At 42.8% G+C, this 19,749-nt stretch overlaps 1 protein-coding gene across 4 annotated transcripts in view; it reads right to left on the reverse strand.

The window, feature by feature from the left end:
- FTO (FTO alpha-ketoglutarate dependent dioxygenase) overlaps positions 1-19,749 on the reverse strand; it is a 427,826-nt gene that overhangs the window by 72,160 nt on the left and 335,917 nt on the right. Inside the window, exon 9 of one of the 4 annotated variants that reach the window (XM_035713647.2) lies at positions 5,050-5,158. The exons of the other annotated variants lie outside the window; for them this stretch is intronic. Within the exon in view, the coding sequence (XP_035569540.1) occupies positions 5,065-5,158 (94 nt within the window). The 3' untranslated portion in view covers positions 5,050-5,064. Of the gene's footprint in view, positions 1-5,049; positions 5,159-19,749 lie in introns of those variants that run through there. 4 annotated transcript variants of the gene reach the window in all.

A 19,749-nucleotide genomic window follows, 5' to 3' on the forward strand; every position in this document is an offset into this window, starting at 1 on the left:
GACAGAGTGGAAGAGCTTGAAGATGGAAGCCAGACAGAGGGTGGGATGAAAAACCAACAACCAAAGAAAGATATGCCAGACGGTATTTAAGTCCCTAGCTACTCCAGACTAGTGTCTGAATAATTAGAAACAATCTTGGACAATGTGGTGTCAGCTTACTTAGCTTTGCTACCCTCCTTCTAGAAAACTCCACTGTCCTCACCCAAGGTCACCCTTTGGATGCCAACCTATTTGTGAATTACATAACCCTTCATAGACTTGCTGTGTGCTTTTCAAATGAAGGATAGGGCTGATGGAATGTGTGAAGATCCACAGAAGACAGAGATAAAAGTCAATATGACTTGTGCCATGGAGGGTATGCAATGGAGGGGAAGATGCGGAGGATGGAGCATGCCCACAAGAGAAAAAGAAAATGAAGAAATAAAAATCTAAACACATCAATGTAATATATGCTAATAAACCAAGGGACCCTGGAGGCCCAATGCAGAAGACAAAGTGTTTTTTCCAACTCTAAAGTAAGGCTAGAAAATATGGATAATGAGGGAAAAACTGTCTTGGGAAGGGTTAAATGTGACAGCCAAAAGAATAATTGGAATTGTCAAGCCTCAAGCAATTTCACTGTGGAAGCAGTGTCTAAGCAAGGTCCACTGAGAGTCCCCCCCAACTGAAGCATACACGCTGCCCATACTTAGAGTCATCCCAAAGTAGGAAATTTAACACATCAGGGAGCCTGCTGGATTATCAGATCAACTAATCAATAGCATTGACAATATTTCTGCCTAAAAGCATGGGGGAGCAGTGAAGTAAGGCACCAAAGCGGACAGGATCTTTGCCAATACATTACCTTGGACCTTTGACTCCTGCCACAGGCCCAAGAGGCACATGACTTTTCTTCCCAAGACCTGGGATTTTCTGCCTAAGTAACTTTGACCTGCTTGAGTTGAGTCAATTGCATCCTTCATTAGGAATTGGTACAGGTGACGTATGCAAATGGCAAAGACCCAGTCTCCCAGGCTTCTGAAGCAGCATGTCGGGTCATGCCATTACCCACTTTTGGCAGCCCTCCCCGCCAGACTCTGTAAATCTCAGTGCTGTGTGCGGCGGCGCTGGACTCAGTGGGATACAAATAGCTTCTCCGTGTATCTGGATGGCTCTTGAGACTTGAGCTACCTGATGAGTTCTGTCCCCTCTGTCTGACCTATACCTGGTGGCTCTGAAAAGACATTTAGGCCCCTCTCAACTCGCTGAATTTAATGCTCCAGAAAGCAACTAGATTTCATCCATGAGGATGAAATTAACTCAGAGAGACAAAGAGAACACACTTTTCTTGTCCCCACGTCTATAAAAGAGCTTTGGGGCCATACGGAGCCTGCTGATTGAACCTACAGCACACATGCTCCATGGAGTCTGACAATCTCCCCAAATGGCTCCTATTGGTATAGCAATCTGGAGGCCAGCCCCCAAATGTCAGAATGAACCCCAAATCTAGAAACACACTTATAGCTGGTAGAGACACGAACAAGGGAAGAAGACTCACATTTGCTCAGTACCTGGCTGGTATGGACCTGTTAACTTATTTAATTTTCTCAACTCTACATAATTATTTCAAGTTCACTGATAGGAAAACTGTAGGTTTAGAAAGAGAGGTTTAATAACTTGTCCAAGGACAAAAAGAAGACTGAATTCAAATCCCGTTCCTGCCAGGCTCTGGACTACTACTCAAAACTCTCTGGAGCACCCATGCTGCCTCGTTCCCACCGGAGGAATGAAAGACACCTTACCACATGCAGCAAAAGCAAACAGTTGGAATGTCAATGCCACAAAACCCCTGAAGCTCCAGAGAAAAAGATGGCTGGACAGTGGCACGCTTTGGAAGGAACACTGGCGGTGGTGTTTGTTCTATTCTCAGGATATATACTGGGGAGTGCAAATAGGAGACTTAAAGGGGTAAAATGCAGAACTTCTTGGATACGGGTGCCTTGTGGTCCACATCTGTACCAGTCATCAGGCTCTCTAACCATGACAAAGCCAAGGTTTTCTAGAACTGGCATATGATTGTAGTCCGCCTGGCTGTGCTGTAACTATTTCAAGGACTATTAAATTAAACCCTGGAGACAGTTTCCCTTAAGATAAAGAGCATGCTTTTTATTGTGCCATCAAAGGAGACCAGAAAACCTGAATCTTTCAGCTTTAAAGACAACATAATGAGATCAGAGATTTTGCTTGCAAAGAAATTAACTTTCGGTTAATTAATGAAAGTAACCTTAAACAGCGGGCATGTTGCCAACAACCAGGACACTATAATAAAAGGGGGGGGGGTGGAGATAATGGGCTGCTTTCAAGGGGCCAGGCTCAGCAGCCCAGAAAAGAAATTTGATGAGGATGCTGCTTGTAAATTTGATCTCAAATTCTTAAGATGAACAAATAATAGTCTTATCTGTAATAAAGTCTGCTACAAATGCTTTCTTTTCGCCCATAATTTTCTGTTCAATTTAGATAGAAGATTTAATTAGATGTTGGTGAAACACCAGTTATTTAATAAAACCCTTAATAAAAATCTAATCTATGGTACATAGAAACTGCTGTAATATAATCGCAATTTAAAAAAATACATTTCAGAGTATTTACTTCTTACAATTAAGAAAAAAAATATATATGTGACGTGTTCTGTTTTCCGCTCAGAGTCTAAAAAGGCAAACTGAATGAAAACACAAACCAACCAAACCCAAACTGCAGCCCTTTCTCCTTTCTTGTAAAGTTTATTTTTACAGGTTTTCTTTTGTCCTACGCAACCAAAAGGGCTCTTCGAACCTGAATAGAGGCCATGAAGAACGATCCCTCTTATCTCAAAAAGATTTTTTTTCTCATAAAGATTTTTAAACTAAAATTTGCTTATTGTGAGAAATGGGTTTTTAAGGATTCCTGAAACTGTATGAGAAAAAAAGATGGGTCCCTATCTTTGTTAAATCTATTCAAAATTCTTCTGTCTGGACTATCACCAAACTCTGGAGTGATAAGGCTCTCTTCTGCCTAAGTCCAAGAGTATAATAAATTAACAGAATGAGGGACCCACTGCTCCTCTGAAGGTGATGTTAAGGACATTTGGAGTATATACTCTGAATCTCTAATACCTTGACCAAAGGTAGAATTCTAGACTGGACATCCTGAGCCCCGGGTGTCAGTCAGTATGGTCAAATCTTAGTGGTCAGGTTTCCTACACAAAACTTTGGGCCTGGTGGCAATGTTGGTTTCCCAACACACAGAGCTGCTCCTAAGTTCCCGGTTTCTGGTGTAAGAATTAAGTGGAAGTGAGATCCAAACTGTTTGATGCATTGGGCGGTCTGCTTTTTTTTTTTTTTACAGGTTTTACTGAAAGGAGTAGACAGCGTGGAGACCCTGCCCTTTTCGGACTGTATTACTTATTGGCCATGTCCCTTTCCTCAATATTCCACCATTTTTATGCTCTTCCATGATTATTTAGGTAGAAGAATATGAAGTAATTTCTCAGATAAACAAAAGGGGTGAGGTGGGGTGGAATGGGGTGGAGGTTAACTGAGATAGAAGAGTTAACGTCCCTTGTCTGAAAGAACAAGTAGAAGCTGGTGGAAATCAGTCTGCTTTTCTGCTGTCTACCGACATAGCATCAAAACTGAAATGCCTAGTGAATGAACTCTACGTCCTTGGCCAGGGCCATGTGGCATCTCTGCTCACATCTGACTTGAGAAGGTCACTGTTTAATGCATCTGGGTGTTGTGATCATCCAGATTTAATCATCAGGATGGGGTTCCAGTGGCTTCCACTGTATATAAATTTAAATAATGGCCCCTCCTCTCAGAAGGAAGGAAATCCACAGAGTTTGCCCATCTGTTCTGCGAGGCTGTTCATTTTGAGTTTCTGATTAGATGCCTCCTACTATCCTATGCATGCCACAATCTCCGAACAATGCCACAGTGTTTGGGGGACATTTAATAATTTATAGTGCTTGTTATTTTTGGTTCGAATTGAATTCCTCTTTGGCCACTGACACAGGGGCTTGGCATGGACTGGACATGGCCGGTACTTGCTAAGATATACTGTCCAGGCAGCCAGTGGGAATCTATTGGCCACTCTGGAACCCCACAGCCACTCAAGAATGTGTCCTGATTGGGTGTCTGATTGGATTTCATTTCTGTGTCTGCCATGCCAATACCTACATGGCTGGCTTAGCCACTCACACAAGTCCAACCCCAGACTGGGCTGGAGGATAAGAGAAATTGGGGACCTGCCAGAGGGTTCGAGGAAAATGGAATGAGGACATTGTAAGAAGATGACCTAATTGCCCACTTTGGGAAGTGGGCTAGGGGAGGTAGGGGTGAGATACATACAAGCTGTACTGTGTCTCTTCCCAATGTACACTAACTTATCAGTCAACTCCCCTCCCCTCTACAAGTGGGCTTCACCTGCTTTGTAGCCTTACTATTCCCCAGGACAAGAGACACATTCTTCTGTTAAACACACACACACACACACACACACACACACACACACACCTGCACGCTGTGCTTCTAGGTCCAAAAAGCCAAAAGGGGGGAAAAATCCCAGTTCCTTTTTTGGTAGAAAGCACAGAGGTGGTCTCTGAAGCTTTTTAAAATATTAAATTGTAATTAGGAGACATGAGGTTTTTGCTCTACTTGTGGGTTTCATACAACATCCTGCCTCAACAGGATCTTTTGGAGCCCATGACGCCTCCAAGCACGAGCTGTTCTTCCAGCGGGATGTTGACTTTTGTGGTCTATTAAGCAAGCAATGCATAAGTCAAAGTATACTCTTCCAGGAGAACATCAGCACAAGTGCTTCAGGCCAAACTGTACATAAGGCAGTCCCCTTTCCCATGGGTTTGCTCAAGAGAATGCTCTTTAACAGGACCAGGAGAATGGCAAACTTAGGTGTTCATACAACAATTACCCACTAGGTCCCCCAAACCACCTAAGGAGTCTATTTGTGTTGCTGGGGAAGTCACCAAGGTTCTTGGGCAGTGGGCCCTTCAGACTGACAGTCAAGGCAACCAACCCTGCTCTGGCTTCTTCATGTGGCCATTGGCAGCTGAGCCTCAGTAGCTGAGATCCTGAGCCTTGAAATCCAATAGAGGCTTAGGCTGGAGTCTTGACTTGTGACGGACCTTGGGAAAAGTACAAAATCATGCTAAGTGTCCTTATCTCTAAACAGGGCTACACATATCTATTTCACAGAGATGCTGTGAGGACCCAGTGAGACACAGCACAAAGTCTGGCACCTAACAACTAGCTCCATCAATGACAGCCTTTATTATGAGTGTAGTATCTTCCCTGGCATTTGGGGACTACAAGCTGTGACTGTTTTGTGACAGTCATTCTGTCACTGTCTTTAACAGTCAGGAATGCCTCTATTATTCTTATAAGCATGATGATTAGCTCTCTCTAGTATTTCAAAGCATGAAAACCATCCTATGGTTGGTAGTGACAGCCACCAGAAACAGTGTCAGGTTCTGGTACAGATGGTACAAAATGGTGGCTCAGAGGCCACCTTTAGCTCACATTTATTTTGGCCCAAATGGTATGGCTTTTGTAATTTTTTTAAAAATGTGAATTAGTTTTTTTGAGAAAAAGAAAAGAAATGGAAATGAAGAGATTTGAGTCAAAAATACATATTTCTGTCTTTGCTTGAGAAACAGGAAGATCTGCTTATTTGGCCAATAATCCCCCACAATGATAATTGGCCAGAGCTGAGTAATGGCTGCACCCTTTGGGTGGGACACACATGCTCCAGTTTGAAACAAATCTCACCTCTCCATGCTTGCCTGCTTCATCCATCTGTATTATCAGGTCCTGCTCTGGTCCGTTGGCTGTAGAAGAGCCAGCCCATTTCTGTCATCATTAGCCATCCGCTAGTTGTCTCTCTGGTTCCTTCCACAATTCTGCCATTCTGCTTTCTGAAGTTTTAGTTCAGAAGGGCCTTGGGGTTGCTTGAGTATTGCCTCATGAGTTACCTCACTCCACAGCAGTTACTTGGGTGGCATCTACGTGCTCTCTCCCCAGGGTGATCATCAACAACTAGTCTGGCCATCATTTGTTTTCGCTCTCTCAGCACGTTTACTTACATATTTTCTTCTGTCTTTACTTTGAGGCCAGTTCAGACCCAGATAATTGTAGAGAGATATCAGATTATAAAGCTCAGAATCAAGCTTCATTCTTGGTTTGGCCCATCTTGTGACTGTATCTCCTTATTATCAGGGATTGTGTTAGCAGACGCTGAATACACTTGTGAACACTCCCCCATCTCCAGGGACGTACTTAGCATATCTGACAGCTGAAGAACATCATTTATTAGGCCCTTCTCCTCTAATAGAATGAAATTATTCTCAGTAACAATCATATAATACTCAGTAGTAATTATTGTCTTGATTCATTCTTTAGTTTCAAATAAGTAATTAACAACGAAAAAATACATCTCAACTGAAAAATATTCAAATTCAGCCAAAGGCTGTGTGCACAGAATTAAGTTTTCATTTACCAAATTATTACCCAGATAGTCTGTAAACTGGTTCACTGTTTTAAACAAAAATATAAACTTCAGTGGTCACATGGTATGAGAGTCGAGGGATCCCCAACTGTGGTTTCTTTGTCTTAATCGCTGCCTATCATCAGTCATTTTCAATCTACTGTTTAGATGCAGGATGATGTGGCGCCATAGTCGTTGAAGACATAAATTAAATGAGAAGAGCTCAAACAATTCCAAATGGCAATGAACCTACTCTGAAATGGATAGGCACAGCTGAGTCTTTGCACGTCAGTTGCTGATGCTATAATTGAGAATCCTCTGAATTAATGTCTATGTAGAATACTATGTTCATTAAAGGACAGGTTATTTAAAATGTGCTAATTTGAGGCACCTGGGTGGCTCAGTTGGTTGAGCATCCACCTCTTGGTTTTGGCTTAAGTCATGATCTCAGGGTCATGAGACAGCCCTGTGACAGCCTCCAGGCTCAGCGGGGTTTCTGCTTGAGATTCTTTCTCTCCCTCTCCCACTACTCATACACACACACTCACTTTCTCTAATAAATAAATAAATCTTTTTAAAAAGGTGCTAATTTAAAGCCCACATATATGTAATATATATTAGAAATATATATTGGAAATGTGTATGTATTAGAAAACTTCACAAGTAATTCAGAAATTGTGTAGAAATGAGATCAACAAGAGTTTTGTAGAGAGAAGTCTTCTATCACGGGTGTTCTTTAGAACTGACAGAAAATGGTGATAATGAAAAGCAGACTGATTCTTGTTAGTTTTATTATTGTTTTTAGATCTTCTACAGACAATGCAGCCTTTATTGCCAGCATGGAGTGGAGAGAGGGAGAGCTGGGTGGACCATTCCCACTGCCCACCCTTGGTACATCACTGCCTATCTCTTCATTTGATTTCGGCGTTTTATTGTTAAGACATTTTGGTCTGGTTTCCTGACCCCGTTTGGCCCAGAACTTTGGTCTGAGTCTTTGATCTTCTTCTCCCAAATCCACTAATCTGGACTCTTGATCCAACCGCCTACCATTCTGGCCTCCAGACCTTGCTTGCCTCTTCCTGAGGACTCAGCTCCCCACACCAAACCTCTTGCCTACCTGCACCCTTGCCCACTGCTTTTTTTCAGATACCATCCTCTGTCTTTGATGATTTCTCTGGATGTGAACACTTGCCTGCTTGATGGAAGGGGACTCAGTAAGCTTTCTTTCCAGTAGCGCTGGCCTCTTGGCACAAACTCTACATTGTCCTACTGTTGCCTAGGTTTCACAGGAGCAATTCTAGGAAAAGCATCATCTTGATGTTAGTAGTTTGGTGGGCAAGGTGACTAGGGATGCATACTTAGTCTTACTTGATGCTAGAGAAAAACTGCTCAAAAGAATGGATGATTTACTAATGGCAGTCAAGCTGACCAGTATCAAGGCTAAAACAGGTGATAGCTCTGTTAGGTGTTGGGGTTGTTCTGGGGTTTAATGCTTTATTAGACTCCATGCTGTGTCTATGGGGCCACCAAAGGCAGCTTCAGCATTAGAGATGTCCATTTCTTAGGACAGTATGTTGCCTGATAGCAGAATTTATGGCCCTTAGTTCTGAGATGTCAATAAAATCATCTGGCCACGTGAGTGCCTTCTCCAGTACAGTCTAATATAGAATGCTTATCTTATTCAGGCACAACATCAGCTTTTAATATCCTACTAAATCTGCAAATCAATCCCTGATTTTAAGATTTCTTTGAGGGGAGTCTTAGGCAGCCTGGAGTTCCTTTATACATAACGATGATGATGCTCATAACTTTATCAGTTAATCACATATGTCAATAAGCACATAGACTGGTTAACTGAAATTGTTTCCCTCTGCCTTTGCTTAAAATTTTGGCCTATTGTTATAAGAAACAAGGGCTTTCGAAAAGAGTAGTGGTTGTGGCTCATCATTCTGGAAAATCAAAACAGAGTTTCAATATTTAATTCTAAATCCTTAGTATCCATTATTAACACACATGCCTTTACTTATTTGCAGCAAGGAATAATAATCCTAGCCTTTCATCCTGTTTCAAACGAAATAATACCAAGGAGGCATTTTAAGGTGTGGCTCTGATAGGCTAAATAATGGTTGTATCCTATTTATTTAGCCCCTAAAATCTAACAAAATATCAATATCCAATCACACAGGCTTTTAACTCCACATGATAATTTATATGTATATAATATATATACTGCATACATTATGTGTGTATATGTATATATATATACACAAATGTGTGTATACATGCAGAAACAGATAAGTCTATGTCATAGAATATCAACAGTTATACCAGTGTGTTTGAAAATGGTATTCAAATGTTCTGATATTCTTTACCATACATGCTTGCTTTGTGCAGTTCAAATGTTCCTCATTTCTGTGTAGCTATTATATGTTTCTAGGATGCTGCTTTGAAAAATCTGGGCCACCTTCAAAGATTTTTATAAAGTGACTCCTTTATTCTCATGAAGAGGAGAAAGGCGGGTTAATCATCTATTGACTCCTCAGCCTTATTACTCGCATAAAGCTCTGGCTTTGCTAAATTTCCGCTTTTTAGTTACCTAACAAACACACATCAGCAGGAGGTGCAGATAAAGATCGAAAGATTAAGCTTTGTCACTCAAATGATAATTAAAAAGAGTATTTTAAACACACTGTAAATATACACAAGCCATCATAAAATCATCAAAACCCTGCCAGAGCTCACCACCTCCAGAGTATATAGATTATCAGGGAGAGGGATATTGATGTTAAGTCCTGCTTGTCTTGGAAGATTGTCATTAACTGTCCCAAGCCTGCACTCAGACAGCCACCTGAGCTAGGGGAAGACGGGGAACCTGGCTTCACACATTCTCGTGGCAGATTAGTGGGATTTGGAGTGAGCAGTTTAATATGCATTTAATTGTGATCCCTTTCTATTCAATTCCAAGATTCCTTAAAATATATTATTCCAAGTACTTAAATAAAAACAACAGAAATCAAGATTCTGTTGTCCTGCTTTTAATAAATAATTTCATATATAGGAAAGATCTAGTAAAGCAGATTAATTTCTCCTAAAAATTTCATTTATAGCATGTCATAAAAAGACACATGAGCCCATGTATATTAGAAGCATGCAGTAACATCACCTTTCATAAAAAGAAAAGCTTGTCATCACAATCTTATTAGGATGTCATGCATTGTTAAACTGGTAAAATATTTCTGTATATTCCAATTAGTGCAACCATTTACTGGCACAGACATTATAGAGACAACTATCTTCTTTAAAAAAGTCCTTTCCGCTGGGAACTAATCCTTTGTTTGACAATTCAGAGAATGTTATTTAGAGATTTTAATTGCTCAGTTGATCTGTGGCTGGATCTCAATAATCAAAACAATAAAATTGTTGGTTTCTTTTTTTTTTTTTGACAACTGTAATAAAATGCTGGTAGTGTCCTGGGATAGTTAACTCAAAGCTGGATTGACACTGTCAGATTCTTTTTCATATATCTTCTTTATCAGAGCAAAACTAGCTCTTTCTTAAAAAGTAAAAAGTACACTAATGATATTGCCATTATCAGCAGATATTCCAAATATAACTTAACGTCTACCTGAAAAATTCAACCTGATTATAACAGCCTAATCTGATTACCAATGAAAAGGGCCTATGATTCTTAGACGGAAAGAAAAAAAATCTTCAAATCGGTTAGAAAAAGCCAAACATTCCAATAAAAATGGGCAAAACCATAGATAAATATTTCACAAGAGAAGAAACAGAAATACCTATTTAAATATGAAAAAATACCTCTGCCTCATTAGTAATCAAAATGACATAAATGAAGTCAAGGAAATAATCTATGTCCTCATCTATGAAACTGAAACAGTTCACACACACACACACACACACACACGTACACGCATGCACACACACATATACACAGTTTTCAGCATGGGTGAAGGTAGAGGAAAACAGGCGTGCTCACAGGCTGCTGGGGGAGACTATATAATTGGTTAAACCTTTTGGAAGAACATTTTGGTAATATGTGTCAGAAGCCTTAAAAATGTGCAGATCCTTTGACCCAGTAATTCAATTTCTAGGAATTTATCCTAAGGTGATAAATATTCACGCAAAATTTTCAGCCAAGGATATTCATCCCAGCATTTCATATGATAAGGGAAAAAGAGGAAAACAACCTAAATGTCCAACAGTAGGAGAAAAATTAAGCAAAGATGGTGTATTTACACAAGTTTCTATTAACAATCCTGTTCCCGAGGAATTAGGTTAAAGAGATGAAAAACTGCTTGTGATATAGTAAGTGAAAAAAGGCAGGTTATAAAATACCATGGCTCGAATTGTGCTTTAAAATATATGTCCGTACATATGAATGCACTGAATAAAACTTGGAAGACAGCACACTGAAACATTCTTAGTGGTTATCTCGAGGTGGTGGGACTAAAGGAGGTTTTTCTTTTGTTTTGTACTTCTCTGAATTTTCAGGAAAGTATTTTAATTAGCACAGATAAAATATTTTAATTTAAAACATGCTCATTGAACAAGCAAATTCAGAAGTATTGAGTCTTAAAAATGTTACCATATTTTCTAAATAATTTACTTTATGAAAAGTACTTGTAGATCTAAGTAAGTTTCTGCTTTATTTGGAGAAGAGTGTGGAGTATCTACACAATGATAAATTTTACAGCAATGTGGAAATAAGGCATTTACAAAAGTTTACAAGAGCAGAACTGGCAGTTAGGATGGTCAGGTTCCTGGCCTGAGAAAACAGTTCGTTCATTATACAATGTTAACCCACTGGACAGAATGTAGGACGCCCAAAACATGACATTTGGTGCCAAGGGAAACTGAGCAATTTGGTTTGGCACAAACAACTGGCTATTAATATCAGCCATTAGGAGAAACACAAATCAGCCATGAATTTGCACTTGATTTTGATTTTTAAAATTCTATAAATGTGGAAATTTTTATTTTAAATATTCATATTAAAAAAAAAAAAGAGTTCCTCCTGGCAACCACCAGCTTTCCCACTCCCACCTTCTCAACCCCCAAACACACACAGGGGGTACTTCCTGCTTCCTTTCTCACAGACAAAGAAGCCACTGGCATGAGCTCAGGGACCACACGCATTACTGAAAACCCAGGGCCAAGCCTGACCATGAAAATGAAGACCATTATGACCTTGTTGAGGTGAGATGCTTCAAAGTCTTACGACTTCTCATTCTGCAAGTAAAAATTAATTCATCTGCTTCCTAAAGAGTCAGAACAGAGTCATCTTACTCTCTTAACTTAATCTGTCTCCTGTCCAGCATCCCTGCTTCACGTTTTTTCTTTTCTACTGGATTCCATTTGGGTTATGAGGCATCCTGACTCTTGAGAGGGGCATCTGCTCTGGTCTGTTTGAAGGATAAATGCATGGGGGGGTGCAATGGGATGTGTACGGGAGGGAGAAAAAAGGAATTTTTGGCAGGTCCAAAAAATTACTGATGCATTGAGCACCTACTATGTGCTGAGTGCTTTCCACTCGTGTGTGAGTGCATTACCTCGTGTAATTTTGCATATCCCAGAATACCAAATTCCTTCTGTCTGCAAACCCCAGCCAGGATAATTCTTTGTGACTACCAATATTAAGGAATATTTTAAAACACAAAGCGTACGAGCTAATTTAGCCATTGGTTTCTTGATTTTTAATACCAGGGGAGGACTTAGATCCAAGCCAACAGCAGAAAGTACAAAAGTGATCACCTCTTCCTTCTGAACAGGGCAGAGGGGAGCTCCTCTAAAACCGGAAGCCCACTGTGGCACCTGTAGCCAGTCCAATAAACAACCTGTAGCCAGGTTGTTTAACTAAGGGCGGGGGCGAAGCTAGAGCCTGGGCAAAGGAAGATGGACAGCCTGTCTGGAACCAAGCCTGGTGTCTAGATTTTTGAGTTTGCTTTTGTTTTTCAAAGCTCTAGATTTCCAAATTCAGATGCAGAGCAGAATCGTCCTTCTCCATCCCCCACACAAGCCTGCCAGTACCCCCCACCTCATCTCTGCATACTGCTCGCTAAGCGGCTACAGTATAAATAACTGCAAGGAATGCTTTATGCTTGGCCACCCCTCCAGCAGGAGACAACTGGCTTTCTCGGTGGTGTTCAGCGAGCCCCACTGAGCCACTGCCGACGCCTCATTAGAACGCAAGACACTCCTGCCAGCCCTGGGCGCTGGATGCTAGCTGCCTGTGGTCTGCATCTGTAGTCATGACAGACGGCCGAGACTGTTGCCTTCCACTGAAGACCAAGTACATGATCCACTGCAGTTAATCAATAGGATAATGGAATGAATCAATAGGAAAGATTTTTAGAAGGTCTTAATTAAAGAAACACTTGCAGATACAAATGATGTCTTCAATGTATTGATAGTGCCAAGGTGAAGGGTTAAACACAAACAAAACCATCAACTTTATTTTGCCAGCATGCCTTCCACAGGAGAACAACCTAGCAGCCTCCTGGCCCCAGGGTCGGCCCATTAATCAGTCCCTTGTCAATTCCATGGCCACACTGTATGGGAAAATTAGGCTATGATCAAAAATTTTAATTACTAAACAGCGGCTCCAACAACGATGAAAAATAGATGTGCGCCCCCTGTCTGGCCTTCCAGTGCCCCTAAAGTGGGAGCAGCGTTCCCCATAAAAACCAGTTCTGCAGATGGACTCCCCTCTGGATGCGGTGCACAGAAATTAGAATAATTAAAGAAAGCCTAAATTGATGGATCCCATTTAGGCAGGAGGAAGTCTCCAGTGAGCCTTCTGCTCAAACATGTTACATCAATATTTTTGATTCCCTCGATGGTCCTGCGCTAGGTACTGGTTTAAAGAGACATCAATCTGTGATGTCAGCATTTATCTAATGAACCTTCAAAAATCAATGTCCAGGGTGGCCTGTAACATGCAGGCACCCAATTTGTCCACTCTCCTAGCCTTCCTGGCTAAACCCGGAGCCATAACAACAGTGGACGTGGACTCAAGTGGCAGGTGGGATGGTCAGACCAGAAAAGGCTGAGATTCCATCGTCCATCTCAACTCGGGGAACTCAAAAGATGCACAAGCGCCACGGGAAAGCCGAGCTCCCCTTCCGAACTCTCCAGGGCCTCCTGGCTCTGGACGGTGCCCCTCCTAAAACGATCTACGTCTTCGCGTCATGCCCCCCTCTCAAAATGTGCCTTTCCCTCACTCAAATCCCCTTCCCTTTACTGTTGCTTGACAGGATTTTGGTCCCCTTCCTGACAGCTCTGGCAATTTCCCCGCTTTTTGGGTTACTCGACCGGGATTCCCATTTCGCTTCGCTCAACGGGAGGCCCAGGCTCATTTCTCTGCTTGTTCGTGTTTATGCTCAACTCACCCTCACCCTTCTGCCGAGAGGGCTCCTTGACGCTGATATCTTGACACCCTAACAGGCAGAAGAGAGGGTCTAAGTTTGTTTCGCTCCTCTTTCGCCTCTTTAAAATAAATTGGCCTGTACCGGCTGCCGGGAGGCCGAGTTATTTCAAGTGCGAAACTCGGGGTGACAGGTCTGCCATTCACCACGCCAGGCCCGGGCCTGCCTTCTCGTCTCCGCTTCTACGCACGGCGGTTCGCTCCCTCTTGACCGCGAGGGCCGGGCCGGGGCGCGGCGTGGCCTCGGACAGCTGTAGGATGTGCTGTGCGGGCCGCCCGAGTTGTCGTACAACTCCTGTCTGTCTCCTTGAGTGCGGCTTTCGGCGGCCCCTCGTGCCAAGTTTGAGTCCAATTAAAGTACAATGAAAGGTACCATGATTTCATTTGCTTGGATTGTCACATTTCAGAAGTTCAGTAGCCTGCAAAATGTTCGCTGTCTCTCATTAAGCCGGTTCCAGCAACTGTGTAAAGGCTCTAATTTAGCTGCTTTCTATGCTGGGCTTTCAGGCCTGAAGATGCCTGCCTGCAGGGGAGCAGCCGACGCCACCCGACGTACCGGCAAGTGCTGCCGACCACACAGATGGAAAATGCTCGGGCCTAGCAAACCCGGCTCTGCCACAGAAAGGAGGCAATATTCGACAGGCTCCCACCACATCTTGTAGCGTCGCCCTGGCTCAATTGTTGTTGGAGAGAGGAGGGGATGTGCGTGCTCAGGGCGTGTGCCCGGGTTTGGTGGAGGGAGGCGGCCCACCGTCTGCAAGCTCATCGTATTTGCAGAACTTTAACTGAAGACCTGCAACTTCTTTTCCTGATAGAGACATTTCTTTCTCTAAAAAATCCTCACAAAAATATGAAGCTGGACTGTCGTTTAGATACACAGCTAAAAACGAATCGCCTTTCATCAAAGAGTGCTGTACGGAATCCGGTTTGTCCTGGAAATCTGACATGTATTAGACACTGGATAGATCTTAATTGAGTCCCAGTTGGGCTTATGGAGGAAAAAAAAAAATCACCATTCTGTAGACCGCGACTATGCTAATTCCCATTATGGCTCCGGTTTGATGAGGAAATTGCTATACAGATGCCAGCAATGCAAATTACCATTTACAGACTGCTTACTAGAGGCCAGGCAGTATGCTATAAGCTTACGTGTACTGTGTCATTTAATGCTCTCAATAATCCATTTTCCAGACGAGCAGACTGAGGTAGAGAACGTTAAGTCACTTGCTCAAAAGTCATGGCTGGTAAAAGAAAGAACCGAGGATCAAACCCAGGCCTGTCTGATTCCAAAGCCCTCCTTCCTAACAGTTTTTGCACTTCTGCTTCAGTGGCAAACTCTAGCGCAATTCCCAGGGGCTTCACAAACCAAGAACTAGCAGGTGCACTGTGACAGGAGCAATGTCTGTCCTGCTTCTCTCAGAGCAGAGATTAGTACGGCAGTGGGTCAATCTCCACCTCGGCTAATGCATTCACTTTGGTGGTCAGGGATCTTCTGGAGAGGTCCAATCCTGCTAACCACTCCATTTTCAAAAATAACACCTCTGAGTGTGTTTTTTTTCCTAACGACAAAAGAAAATGTAGAAAATGTAGAAATGCCCAAAAAAGACAAAAATAACTTGCAGTGCTATCACCTAGATACAGTCACTCTTGATGCAGATTCTCTACTGCCTTTTTTTGGGGGGTGGGGGGGCTACAAAACTTAGGATTCCAGTGTAATTAGCCCTGTGCTTGGTATTTTTCTCAATGAGTATGCAAATCCACCCAGACTATGCCTTGTATCCTTCCCATGGATAAACGTGATTATAATCACTGGATTAGGCTGGCTGCTCCCTGAATGTTAAACCTCGGGTTCTTATAAATGTGCTGCCATCTCAACTGACTCCATGAAGGCAAAACCTGGAACTTTTTTTTTAGGCCCAGGTGGTGAGAAGGGCCCCAGCTGGCTGAGAACCGAAGGTCAAAGAGGCCCTTGGTCTGTCTGAGTGTGCCAAACTCTGAATCCCAGAAGCTTAAAATGTAATCAGAGTTCCTGCTCTCAGCTCAGGGAACCACAGATCTCCTAGTATTCCTTAAAAAAAAAAAAAATAATACAGAGAAAGCCCAACATAAAACTGAAGAGATCAGTTTAATGATGTATGCGTAAAAAATAATCAAGATCAAAACATGCTTTCATTTTTCTGGGTAAATTTTTTTTTTTGAAACATATATGGTTGATATTCTTGCTTGGGAGATGGAAATGATACTCCAGCCTGCAGCAGTCAAGGGTTTACAGAACTGGGGCTGCTGCTCTTTGCCTGGCCCCGGGAAGGGTGTGATGAACACAATCTGAAATCAATACCAGGAACAGTTACTGCATCTCAATATTATTTGCCGAGATGGGCCACTGGAAGAGGAGTGGGGGAAGAGAGATATATGTCAATAGCTTTCACGAAGCACTCCACAGCCATGCACAAAGGGAGGTCAAATAACTATCAGCCTACCAATCCCCATTGTAAGTAGTAAAAATGATAAAATCAATATTATTAAATAAAAAGTTAGCACTGCTATTGAACTCTCTCATGATCGTGGCAGCGCTGGGCTGAAAATGAAGGAGGCTATTTTCCAATCTCTTTAGGGGCAAATGTTTAGGCTCATAAACATTTGCAAAATATAGGGGCAGATATTTTTCACATATAAACGGAGCCATGGGGACACGTGAACAATAGGCCAGGTAACTGTCACCTCGCTAGAACACAAGGATCCTTCCCACCCAGGTGAAGAGATATTCTGAGGGCTGCTAAAGGCTACATCATTTAGAGCTGGACTTTGCTCCTCTGTCCTTCAGGGTGATGGAGGTCAGACTGGCTCGGGGGCTTTCCAAGAAAACAGAAAGGTCCTATTTGCCGTCCCTTCAAATCTTGAGATTTGGAAATGTACCAGAAAAAAAAAAATCATGGGAGAGAAAAGGAAGAAAAAGGATAAAGGAAAAAGAAAAGAAAAAAATAAGGAAAGAAAACAAGGACATTTCAATAGCAGAGAATTGACCTATTCTTGTCAGCCCAGAGGACTGTGGGGAAGCTTCTCAAAGCCAAGAATGTGTTCTTTGCTGCTGGCGTTGGGTGGTTAATTGTGCAAGCCGAAGGTAGCATATAGCAGGTATTGAAAAAGATAAATTTAGACTAAAGATAGTCCAGCCAAAAATTCCTATGAAAGCAGCAAGCTCTAGTTATATCTGGAGGAGGAAAGGGGAAAAAAAAAAAAAGAAAGAAGGATGTGTAAAACTGAGTGACAGCCCATGGGCAAGACTGCATTTGCTGCTCTGACCTGCATTTAAACACAGAGCTGCTTAGCCTTTTGAACACCTAAAGTTGGCTCCCTTGTTTGCATTTCATAGAAACTACTATAGAAAGTAAACAAGAACCTTTGGTGAATTATTTAGCATACAAATAAACCAGCAAAGAAGGCTAAGTAGGCCTATATGAACTAACTGGATTGAAATATTCATCTGTAAATAACCCTCCAATCTGGTGCTTTCACGTACAAATACTACATGGAACATTAGACACAACTAGCTTCTAGGGATATTTAGGCTCACTAGAGAGCAATTTTTATGTCTACTGGCATCTGTGGGTAGTGATATGGACTGACTGTTAATATAACCAACATAAAATTTATGTGAACACTCAGTAAAATCGCAACCCACTGTCAGACAGCTGGTGGCTGATGCGGAGCACATGCGGGTTTTATATGCACTGCGTAAACTAACCTTTGCAATAAAGATTTAGCAGGTTTATTAGTTTAGGAAATCGCTATAATTAAGGATAATTCATAATGGCCGCTTATCCACTCTCCAGCAATAGCTAGCTTAATTTAGGCTCCATTTCTTGGAGCCATAAATAAGTGAGCTGCTATCTTCTGCACAGATGTAGCATTCAACCTGTTCATGTTGGCTGGTTTTTGCTTGTGTTTTAATCAAAATCATTAGTAGATAAGACCATAAAAAGCACAGGGTTTGAAATAAATTAGCAAGAAATGCATAGGCAAAGTTGGTGTGTGTGTGTATGCGCATGTGTGTGTATGTGTGTGTTAACTACTCAAAAAAAAAAAAAAAGTAACCTCTCCCTCCAGAGGTAAAAACAATTAAAAATAAATAATCCTTTTAAATGTATTAAAGGAATTTTCATTTACAAACCCAAGGAGAGAGAAAGTGACAGAGCAATAACATTAATGAAGGCCAGAGAAATACGAGTGTGACCTCTCTCCAGTATCTCCATTTAACTGTGCATGTAATTAAAGCCTGACCTTTGCAAATGCAGCCCACTCTGACGTGCGGCAGCCTCTCCTGCCATCCAACCTCACGCTTCAGGGACGGGAGATTGCCACGGCACAGGCTCCCGCCTTCAGTGTCTGCTCTCTGTCCCCACTGACAGGGACACCTTGCCTGTGGGTCCTTAGCGACGGCTGACACTCTTCTTCCATACATCTGCTCCATCTTTGTGTTACAGCCTGTGCACTTTGTGAACACCCTGGGCATGAGTCAGCGAAAGGCGACCGGTCCCAGGATATGGGTCTAGATCATCGTCGGCACCTCCACGTTGCCAGCTGGGTGGGTGAGCACGCCCTGGGTGTGGGGCCCTCTGCTGAGTCCTCCCTGGGCCTGGGCATGAAGAGCCAGCCAAGGGACACCTTCCCTTCTGGAACTTTCCTCCAGGGAACTGCAGCTTGGCTGTCACAGGAATTTGGAATCATAGAAACGGTGAAGCCCTACAGAGACTTAAGAGTAGCTTCGTTCAGGAGACTTTCTCAAGTGTGGAGTTAATCCTGGGGTCATGGAAAGGGTTTTGGTCTCAGAGTCAGAGGGTCTGGGATGAGTTCCCCGGCTGTGTCCCCAGGTTGGCCAGTCAACCTCCCTAAGCTTCAGCCTCCCCACTTACAAAGTGGAACATCATCACCTGTCCCACCTAGAGCATGGACTGCGGTAAGGACTTAGGGAAACAATGCCCACAAAGCCTCCCGGGACCTCGAAGGTGCTATGGGGAAGTGCAGCCAGCCACCTGGCAATGGGGTCTCTCCCACTGTAAGACAGGCCCACTGCTATCTGCCATGTTCGCTTGACCACGTTAAGAGGATCAAGAGAGAGAGAACGCGGGCAGCAGTGGCTAGTCAACTCTAAAGAGCATGACTGTGTCAGTTATTTGAGCCAGATCCCCTCCTGATAGTTTCAAAAGGTGTTTGCTGCCAGTCCACGGGTTCCAAGTACACCAAAGGTCCTCACAACCCCTCAGAGGCGGGATGGTGAGGACTTTGAGGAGGCTGAGGTAACGCCATGTGTTGAAGGCCACGATGCAAAATGGGCTGGGCACATCGGTATTTCAAAATTGTATCTTATCACCAAGACAATTTTTCCATTCCTGGTAAGTACTAAAGGTGGCTCAGCCTTCTCTGAATAGTTTGACCCGGTGACCAGAGGAGGAGCCAATAACCAGTTAAGTTAAACCCTGCAGAAGAAATTTCTCTCCCCAAGCATTGTTATGGAGAAGATGGGTGTGGAGCTAAAACTGAGGGAATTAGCATCATGAGACACTTTTTATTGACAAATGCTGGTATCCAGGGTCATGACCACAGAGTTGGCATACACGCCGAAGGCAAGGCCCCTGGCTTGCATTTCATCGCAAAGGCCCTGGGAAGGAGTGTGACCTTAGCTCCCAAGTTAATAAAAACAGCCACAGAGGTCCCGTCAGCCCACTGAGTGCCGCTTATCTGGCACGCTTACCTGCAGCCCTGTGATGGCAGGGGGCTCACCCTCGTTT

Source organism: Canis lupus, chromosome 2, assembly GCF_003254725.2.
Source record: "Canis lupus dingo isolate Sandy chromosome 2, ASM325472v2, whole genome shotgun sequence".
NCBI lineage: Eukaryota > Metazoa > Chordata > Mammalia > Carnivora > Canidae > Canis > Canis lupus.